The sequence below is a fragment of the Triticum aestivum genome, chromosome 7B (genome assembly GCF_018294505.1).
Source record: "Triticum aestivum cultivar Chinese Spring chromosome 7B, IWGSC CS RefSeq v2.1, whole genome shotgun sequence".
In the NCBI taxonomy this organism is placed as follows: Eukaryota; Viridiplantae; Streptophyta; class Magnoliopsida; order Poales; family Poaceae; genus Triticum; species Triticum aestivum.
The window spans coordinates 213,220,822-213,229,815 of record NC_057813.1 but is presented as its reverse complement, the minus strand read 5'-3'; the positions used below and the strand labels follow the sequence as shown (position 1 = coordinate 213,229,815).

General features: G+C 45.8%; 2 protein-coding genes across 5 annotated transcripts; both read right to left on the bottom strand.

Moving 5' to 3' along the window:
* Positions 1–1,960: 1,960 nt before the first annotated feature.
* Positions 1,961–5,115, bottom strand: LOC123156312 (uncharacterized). 2 transcript variants are annotated; one of them, XM_044574451.1, is made up of 9 exons: positions 4,821–5,115; positions 4,139–4,339; positions 3,953–4,055; positions 3,781–3,860; positions 3,614–3,691; positions 2,998–3,089; positions 2,731–2,842; positions 2,484–2,609; positions 1,961–2,384 (listed from the first exon to the last, which is right to left on the bottom strand). In XM_044574451.1, exons 1-9 carry the CDS (start codon positions 4,992–4,994, stop codon positions 2,283–2,285), a joined length of 1,068 nt encoding a protein of 355 aa, XP_044430386.1. In that variant the 5' UTR covers positions 4,995–5,115; the 3' UTR covers positions 1,961–2,282. The 2 variants fall into 2 exon arrangements, with proteins under 2 accessions (XP_044430386.1, XP_044430385.1); XM_044574450.1 differs by having other exon boundaries at positions 4,139–4,345; positions 4,821–5,113.
* Positions 5,116–5,701: 586 nt separating this feature from the next.
* On the bottom strand, positions 5,702–8,619 carry LOC123156313 (EEF1A lysine methyltransferase 4). 3 transcript variants are annotated; one of them, XM_044574452.1, is made up of 9 exons: positions 8,248–8,619; positions 7,094–7,207; positions 6,939–7,007; positions 6,818–6,837; positions 6,691–6,743; positions 6,583–6,613; positions 6,421–6,499; positions 6,155–6,303; positions 5,702–6,060 (listed from the first exon to the last, which is right to left on the bottom strand). In XM_044574452.1, the coding sequence occupies exons 1-9, from the start codon at positions 8,417–8,419 to the stop codon at positions 6,004–6,006; spliced, it is 744 nt and encodes a 247-aa protein (XP_044430387.1). In that variant the 5' UTR covers positions 8,420–8,619; the 3' UTR covers positions 5,702–6,003. The 3 variants fall into 3 exon arrangements, with proteins under 3 accessions (XP_044430387.1, XP_044430388.1, XP_044430389.1); XM_044574453.1 differs by having other exon boundaries at positions 6,155–6,288; positions 8,248–8,616; XM_044574454.1 differs by having other exon boundaries at positions 6,155–6,285; positions 8,248–8,604.
* Between the last annotated feature and the right edge of the window lie 375 nt (positions 8,620–8,994).

The window sequence follows — 8,994 nt, the reverse complement described above, 5'->3', positions numbered from 1 at the left end:
ATCATATATTTTCAGATCTATAAAAGCAAAACCCAAAAATACCTTGCTGCAATTTTTTTATATTTACTTTATTTTTCCTTTTACTCATCTTTTATATCTATCTCTATTAGATCTCACTCTTGCAAGTGGTCGTGAAGGGATTGACAAGCCCTTTTTCGCGTTGTGTGCAAGGGTTTGTTAGTTTGTGTAGGTGCATATAATGGGGACTTGCTTGTACCTCTTACTGGATTGATACGTTGGTTCTTAACTGAGGGAAATACTTATCTCTACTTTGCTCCATCACCCTTTCCTCTTCAAGGGAAAAATCAACGCAAGCTCAGGAAATAGCATGTAAGCATGTGGTGGGGGAGGCTTGGCCCCTTTGCGACGATGTGTGGCTGTCGGCATCGTCATCGATGGTTCTTCTCCAGCGGCAGGTCAAGGCGGGGTGGCAGCCCCCTTCCCTTCCCGTGCGGGCTCTCCTGGGTGGGGGCTCGAATCGGAGATCGCGGCTCACCAAACCTGGCCGACGCGGTCCAAATCGGGTTCGCGCGGCTTCGTGGGACGACCGGCTCGGCCGGGCTATGTTATCCGGTGAGCCATGTGGTGATGATGTGCAGCGGCTCCGTGGCAGTGCGGTAGGGCGAGTGACAAATATGTCTGGTTGGTTAGTTTTGGCTCACCTTTGCAGGCAGTGAGGATGGAGGTCGCCCGACGTGGTTGATGTGCTTACTATGCTCGGGGTGTGCGAGCCAGTGGCGACACCTGTGTGGGGTTGGTGGCCATGCTGCTCAGAGCGAAGGCCTGGCAGGTGATGGCCGGCGGCGGCGCCGTGGGCGTCGTTGTACTTCTTGGAGGCGTTGTCTGGGAGCTCAACACTTCCTCAACTCAAACTCATGGGCAAGATCTTCAGTCGAAAGTCTAGATCCGTTGGATCGGGCGGCGGCGTCGTCTCCATCATCGCATTCCCTCTCTGGGGCACAGTCTTGAAGATCATGGTCCTATTGGCGCTGCTTGTAGGCTCGATGTGCACGGCATCGCGGGTGGCAGGTGTCCGATCAACGGTGTCGGAGGTTGGAGTTACGACTTGTGCGGCAGCGATGATGGTGGCGAGATGTGCAGGGTCGTGGCGTACCTTCGTCGTTAACAGTCGGCTGGTTCATGAGCGTGAAGTTGGAGCTGCGGCGTTGTAGGGCTACGCAGCAACAACGATGCCAGGCGATTGGCAGTTTGGACTCTGTAGGTGCCAGGTGTGCTCCTTTTCTCCTGTGAGGCTTGTTATCAAAGTCGGAGATGTCTGGTACTCGACATCGCCAAACGATTGTTTGGCTTTGGTCGGCAGGGTTCCGTGCCTCGCTCGTTCGAAAGGGTTGGCGGCGCTGAAGTCGGAGTTGCTTGCTGGAGTAAAGGTGGTTCCATGGCTCGCTCGTTCGGAAGGGTCGGCGGCATCGAAGTCGGAGTCGCTTGCTGGAGGAGAGGTGATGACGATGACATTGTAGACAAGCTCGACGGTGTGTTTGGGCCCTGTGGGTGCCATGTCGGTCGGAATGCCCTGTTTGCAGGCGTGTTGTAACAGTTTTCTGTTTTGCTAATTAACCGGGCAACTCTATTCTTCTTTTTTAAGAATCGAGATCCACAGGCCTTGTACAATGCTAAGTTCTTAGGAAGGTGCTTAGAAAAATAAAGCGGTTTTCTAAAGCACCGGTGCGAGAGATGCCTAATTAACCATCTATCCCATACAAATAAGCACCAGCGCTTAAGAAAAACCTGATTTATTTCTCGAAGCACCCCTAAGCACCTTGCATTGTACGAGGCCTCAAGGGGCTGAGTTTCCAAAGCAAAAACACTGCACGTCCACAAAAGTACCTGCATTTTGCACCATAAATCCAGTTCCAGGAGTACGCAACTGAACGACATGGCAAGAAAAATACTTCACAATTTAGCGTCAAAATCATCACAAGCACATTCAAACTTGTACCAGTTGAGTCCAGATGCTGATGCTTCATATCATAGTCAAAATAAACTATGCCGGGACACAGAAACCAACAACTAGCTTGTCTGACAAAAGCGTCCGGCTTCCACAAGCACAGGCTGCACAACATAGCTTCACTACAGTTCAAGCGATACAAGCATATGGGTACACACTATATGGGGACTTGCCAGGGAGTTTCTCATTATTAAAGAGAAATCATCTTATTTTGCCTCTGTGTACGCTAGATTACATATCCTTGGTTATTTTTGTCGACTCACGGCGCGGGCTTGCAGGGCTGGTGAAACCAAGTGCAGGTCGTGTGCGCTTCGGCTTATTTGCTGCTTGTCTTGATTATCTTATGGAGTGCTCTCTTGGCCTCCTCTAGAGTCTCCACCTTGTATGGTACATCAAATGCAAGTCTCTGGATGTTGAACTGCACAGAATAAATTGCAAACTGAAGGCAGCGGAGAGAAGATTTTCTTCCTCAGAGAATAGCGTCTCTACTAGGGACGGCAATCTGAATAAAGTTTACCTGTGCACCCTGGCGAACCCGAATGTCTATCCCTTTGCTGTCTACGGATATAAGAGCAGCATCGTCAACCTCCCCTTCAGCAGACATGAACTCTCTAAGTGGTTTAGAGAAAATAGCATTCAACTCCTACATGAAGAGCATCCATCAAAAGCAGTCGAGGTTTTACTGTACTCACATATTACATGTACGGGCACATAACTAATATGATGATCCAGCTAATCTGCTGATAATGGCATTCGTAGTTTACCTTTAAGCTTTGCTCGCCGCCGTCAACTGCTATCTTGTCAGGTTGAATAGTTTCATACTGTTTCACATCTACCCATGCAACAGTGCCAAAGCCTCCAATAAAATATATGTCGCTGTGATTATCGCAAATAGTTTTTCACAAATCATAAGTTACACAAGCATCTATGAGTAACAGAAGGGAGAAGAGATGTGCATGTGTGTAAACGATAAATGGATTCATCAACCTGAAATGATGGAAGAGTATAACTCGTCAAATCAAATCACAGACCTGATATTCTGCATCCTGTAGTAGTAAAAATTTCCCCACTGTTGAGACGCCCATTGTTGATGTTTTGCAACATATTGCTTATGTGCCCATTCCTGGCAGATACATGTACTCACCGTCAGTTCATGAAATCTTTTAAAACCACAAATGGAAGAATAAATCTGCATTCACTCTTAATGGTCATGCATATCAATCATGTATTCTGTAACAGCCATGACAGAACATCTATTCTCTTTCAGCCCATGCCATGAGAAAAGTGCAGCCAAAAAAATAGGGAAGACCAAAACCCAACCTCAACAAAAATTACTAACTCAGAGAATTTATAATCTGAAAACTTAGTCCACAGATGGTTTTCACACAATGGGAGGAGACAAATTCTTAATGATTGACATGCCAGCTATCCATAGGAAAGAGAAAAAGGAAGTGACCCTAGCTAGCTCACTTGGGTTCTAGAGGATGTACAATCCCATTTAAGTCATCATGGACGTGTATTTTAAGTTCCTATTCATACTGTTGAAGTTTCCTTACATTTTTCTTTCAAAAAAATTATCCATAGAAAAGTAATTACTAGATGACTGCACTATCAATTATCAAGCAACAAAGGCAGCTAAATAGGAACCTGTTGTTCAGCTGGCAAAGGGTAGACATCACCAAATATTGTGACACGAGCATTAGACAATCCACTCCATCCAGGTACCTGTAATGAAGGACTAGATGTTGTTATCCTATTATTAGCAAGCAAGGAACCTTTATACTTCCAGTAAAACATGCCGAGAAACTTCATACCTGGACAACAAGTGTGCATCTTGGATCAGAGAGCAAGTTTCTGGTGTGGATTGCTAAGGGCGACAGAGAAAATATTGGGTCTGTGCAAGACATCAACACAAAATAATTACCCAAGGAGGCCAAACAGAGTGTACAAGTTATATCCAAAATGTAACCAAAGTAGCTATCTTACGGCCCATTGAGTCATTAGCAAAGTCAACAAGTGAACCAAATGGATATCCAGCGCGTCGATGATGCATGCCAGACATGACAGTGCATAGATGAGCAAATCGCGCCTAGTGAGCACAGTAAGACAGGAATAAGCATCCAGCCGGCTAGAAAATAGCCCAAAGGCCAGGAGATAATTAACAGAAGCTACCTGTTCCATTAAATTGCGAACAGCCAAAGCTGGTGGAGGTAAACCATGGGCAAAAGTTGCACTCTGCACACCACCAGATATAGGGGTTCTGAACAAGCCAGCTCTGGATCCGCTTGAGTCGGGAGTTGAATTGGTTGATGAGGTCGTGCGTGACTTGTCAGTTGCGACCGGACCGAGAGCTCCATTTTGACTTGGATCAACCTTCAACTGTCAGGCAATTTAGTACAAACCAAAGATATGCGACACGCTAAAGGCAAACTAAAAAGAAAATGACCTGATTCACTCCTGAGTTTCAAAATATAAAATACAGGGTCACCTTAAAAAAATCTAGCAAGAAGCTAAATAATATCTTTGCGAACCCATACGCATAGACATGATTCTCAACTAATTATCATTCGGAAGTTCTAAGTTGATTGGTACAAAAGGAAGTTTATCTTCATGACATCCACAAAACTTCACGACCGATTTCAAAGATATCAAGCTTCGAAACCTAATCACCTCTTAATAAGAACACAATGGAACAACACAGGTCTGGGTAGGCCCCAGGCCTCGCATCTGACAGAAATCCCTAAACCCAACATGTTCTACACTGCCACACCCATCTCCCAGCAACCACTACCCGAACAAAATCTTCGTCACTTCTCACTCTCCATCACGTAAGCGTTCAGGCACTGTTTGTTACCTTGACGACGGGAGTCCCGTTCGGCTTCGCGGCGTCGTCCTTGCCTCCGCCTCCGGCGGCCGCGCGGAGGGGCCCGCAGGGGCGGGCGCGGAGGGCCACGCGGGAGTGAGGCTGGTGGGCGGGGAAGGCAGGGAGGAGCGCGGACGAGGCGGCGGCGCCGGCGAGGGCCTCCATTAGACGGATGGGAGGAGAGTGAGGGAGCGCGCGCGGAGGAGGGAGAGGGACAGAAAGGAGGGGCACACGCGCGACGGTGAGGAGAGAGAATGCTGCGGGGCCGAAGGAAGGCGGCTAGAGAAGGGGGGAGAGGGATTTTTAGGGAGGAGGTGGGAAAGAGAGGGACACGTGTCGAATCTGCAGGAGTTGGATTGAAGATGGACGTTGATCCGTTCCAGTAAGGGATTCTTCCACTTTCCCTTTGCCTGGGCTGAATGCCTGAACTGAATCATGATGGACGCAGAAGAAAAATTGCACGCTTAGGTCAAAAAAAGGTGTTCCCTTTTTTTCTGATGAAAATAAAGGAAAATTGCATACGGGTTCGCTAAAATGGCCACAAAGGCTTGCCCCAGGAGTGGAAAGTATCCGGTGCTTTCAAGACTTAGACGATACCATGCTCCCAACATATGTGTCAACAATTCCTAAAATGGCCAAATTCAGAAGTTTCAAAAAAAAAAAAACAGGGAGCATTGTGAATGTTCACAACATATGTGTCAACAATCCTAAAAAGTTCAAGTTTCTCTTTTGAAATTTTTAGAAATTGTAAACACATGTTGTGAACACCCAAAACAAAAAAAAAAGAGCTTTTGAAAACTGTTTTCAAAATTTTTTTAGGGGTTCTAGGCATATGTTGTGAACATCCACAAAATTTCCAAGATACTTTCCCGTCCCACAAGATTCTGGCTTTTCTTTATGTAGAAAACCGAGATCATTTTCTCTAAGATTTCCCACACTCCGAGCGGGTCCTACGTTCCGTGAACACGGAAATAAATTCTACACAAAATCGAAAGACAGGAAAACATCACATCCATTTCTATTCCAAATTCAATGATCGAAGAAGCAACATCCTAGCTGTAATTTTGCTAAATTGTTGCCAACAACGACACAAGTTAAGAGTTACAAAATGTATTCCCTACATTATTCGCTACACTGGTTATACACGATGATCCAAAAAGGTTATAGTATGCGATCATTTGTCTGCTTCATTGATCTCGACCTTCAACTCCACTCTTGCACTGTCGTTGTCCTGCATAACAATGTAAGATTATTCAATAACTAGTCATATGAAGAGTTTCAAGAAGCAAGTTCGGATGATTATGACAAGCTTGTCGACGGCTAACCTTTATACAGACATAAATATAGTGAACATCAGGTTTTGGGCCAAGAAGGTTGATAATCGATGTACTATCATCTTGTAAAGGCAGTGGCTCGGTCAGGTCCCATGTCTTTTTGGAACTTCTCTCCCACCTATCTGCTATGTCGATTGTGTATGTAAAATCATAAAACAGATAACACTGTTATTTAGAGCTTCAGAAAATAAAAGAAATAGATCAATAGGGTCAAGAGTAGGACATTGTTAAGTCGAACGGTGGCAAAACCCACTAACCTATGACGTGAAGCTTTACTGTCCAAAATTGGAGGTCCTTCAGAAGATTCAATCGATAACTTGGATCCCCATAAGTAATCTGTAGCATTGTGACACTCAAAGAAGTTTATAGACACAAGAAGAAAACCACAGAGTTACCATGTTAATAATACTATCAATTACCATAATGTAGACCCCCTTATCGTTGAGGATTCTGCAGATAGAAGAAACAAATAAAAGCTATAGTCAAATAAACAGAGATATCACAACAAATATCAGTCTATTATTTACCTGTTCACCTCCCCTAGCATCTTTGCTGCATGCTCTTGTGAATTTTGGCCGCACTACAATACAAGAAACACGGCTCTGAGTATGGCATGGGAAGAATATCTGAGTATCCTGGCAACAATTGACTCACCATAATAGAATCTAGTGTTCCTGCAAATAACAGAATGGTTTAGAACCCAATGGCATGTTACATACGCATGCATAGATGTTCCATAATGCTGGTAACCATTACATTTACATTGTAACGATACCTTTGTCAATAACAGCATCAAATGAACCAGACTCAAAGTCTGACATGTTTCTTACATCCATCTTCGTGTCTGTAAATTGCAGGAAATAATACAATAGTAAGCCGTAGATACTCCGCAGGGATTCAATGTCTGAATGTTGGGAACAAAGATTATACATTTTAGTTGAGGCTTATCATGGTATTTCTTCTTCATTTGTTCAATCACCACAGACGATATATCAATGTTGACAACGTCCTGGTAACCATCATGAACCATGTTTTCACCAAAAACTGTGAAACATCGAAATAGATTAAAAACAAGTAATTTCAACTAAACAAAGAATAAACACGCTGGCAATAATATAACAACTGCATCTAAATTCAGAAATAAATCATATAGTCTGAAACTGCATAGCAAATTAGTGATAAAAAAACATCTCAATCAACAATACAACCAGTTTCAAAAGGGATAAGAGTAATTCCGTCATTATCTATGCCTAACAGTCAATACAATAAGTAGTAGACAGTAAAAGATGAGAATGGACTGTGTAACTCGCCAATTCCATGCTAATTATCAGATAGTAAGTTTTCATGAACCCAAGACGGTGCACCTAAATGGATCCAGGAGGCCATGATGCTTCAACAACTCTCAACTAGGACCAAAATATTATCAAAATTTGATTAAAGGAAATGTGGCACATAAATTTCCATATCACCAGTAGTTCATTATATCAAGTTAACTACTCCGTATCCATTGACTACAAGGGGTCCTGCTTTGGGGAAGGGAGTCGCTAGGGGATCTGTCTCACAACCCGATTTCACTTTTTTGCTGACATATGATCTGATACTGATAAAGCAACCGTCGCCCATACACGCATGTCACTTTTGCACATGATGTTTTGGCCAGGCATGGGGCCATGAACTGCAACGCACCATATTTTTCATATGCTTTTAGTGGTAACAGGGCACAGGGCACAGAGGCCGGTTGTCTCAGATTGGTAAAACGTAAGATATTGACTTGCTACATCACCAGTTGCTTTGATTGTATTGTTACCACGTAATCGCACTGATGGAATACCATTCAGCAAATGCTGTGTGATTGAGGAAACCTTTGTGTCTAGCAGCATTCGAGTCATTCTACAAAAACGTAGAGACTCCGTAGAGCATACATTCTACATTACTCTCCAGTTGATCGATCGAGTGAATAGTCTCCCGGCGATCCCAACCAGAGACGCTGGAGCAGATCAACCAAGTTGCCCACAGAAACTTCCTCCCTGACCGATCCGGCCCCGAGGGTGCATGGGCGAGTGGAGCAGAGATAGGCTACTCACCGGAGTTGCCGCATCCGACGAGGAGGAGGCGCTGGTGCGGGCGCACGTAGAGGCGGAGCAGCGGCGCGAGGGCGGGGTACTTCTGGTACCAGTCGAAGGGCCCCGACTCCTTGCGGTACCGCTCGTCCCAGTACCACGCCTCCCCGTACGCCTGCGACGCCGCCCCAGTCATCCCTCCGCTCGGATCTGGTCGCGGGGGCGCGCTGGCTTCGGTCGATGGACGATGGTCACCGCGCGCGCCGGCCGGGCAGCAGGGGAAGGGAAACTCGTTAATTCGTGGAGGATTCCGGATCCGCGGGGTGGGGAGGGGCGGGTGGAGTCCAGTGGGGACTTTGGGAGTGGTTCGCGCAGTGCGATGCGATCCCGGTGCGCTGGTGCACGTGCGGAAACGGAGTGCGATGGACGATGGGGAGAACATTTTCGATCATGGTGATCCAACTACCCCAAATGGACATGCGATTTTATTCCCATTTTGTCTGTTTGGATAGCCTAAGAGCAACTTCAATGCACCGACTCATTTCATCTATACGTATCCGTTTGGGTCGCCGGAAATAGAAAAATCGGTCCAACGCGCCGATCTAGACGGACTCGCGTCTGCTTTTCGTCCGTCTGTCCACCCATTCCCGGTCTAAATTTAAGTCTCATTTGCCTCGACGCGGATATGAAACGGACGCGCGCGACACGCGCCTACTCCTCCCCCTAGCCCGCCAGTCGGTGGCACGACAACCATCATTTCCCTCCATTTTC

Coding starts and splice junctions, on each gene's coding strand:
- LOC123156312 (XM_044574450.1), bottom strand. CDS start 4,994: ATGGAGGCCCTCGCCGGCGCCGCCGCCTCGTCCGCGCTCCTCCCTGCC. Junction 2,610..2,730: donor GCGGCGAGCAAAGCTTAAAG/GTAAACTACGAA, acceptor CTCTTCATGTAG/GAGTTGAATGCTATTTTCTC. Junction 2,385..2,483: donor GGGTTCGCCAGGGTGCACAG/GTAAACTTTATT, acceptor TATTCTGTGCAG/TTCAACATCCAGAGACTTGC.
- LOC123156313 (XM_044574452.1), bottom strand. CDS start 8,419: ATGACTGGGGCGGCGTCGCAGGCGTACGGGGAGGCGTGGTACTGGGAC. Junction 6,500..6,582: donor ATAAGGGGGTCTACATTATG/GTAATTGATAGT, acceptor ACAATGCTACAG/ATTACTTATGGGGATCCAAG. Junction 6,304..6,420: donor AGTAAAGCTTCACGTCATAG/GTTAGTGGGTTT, acceptor ATGATTTTACAT/ACACAATCGACATAGCAGAT.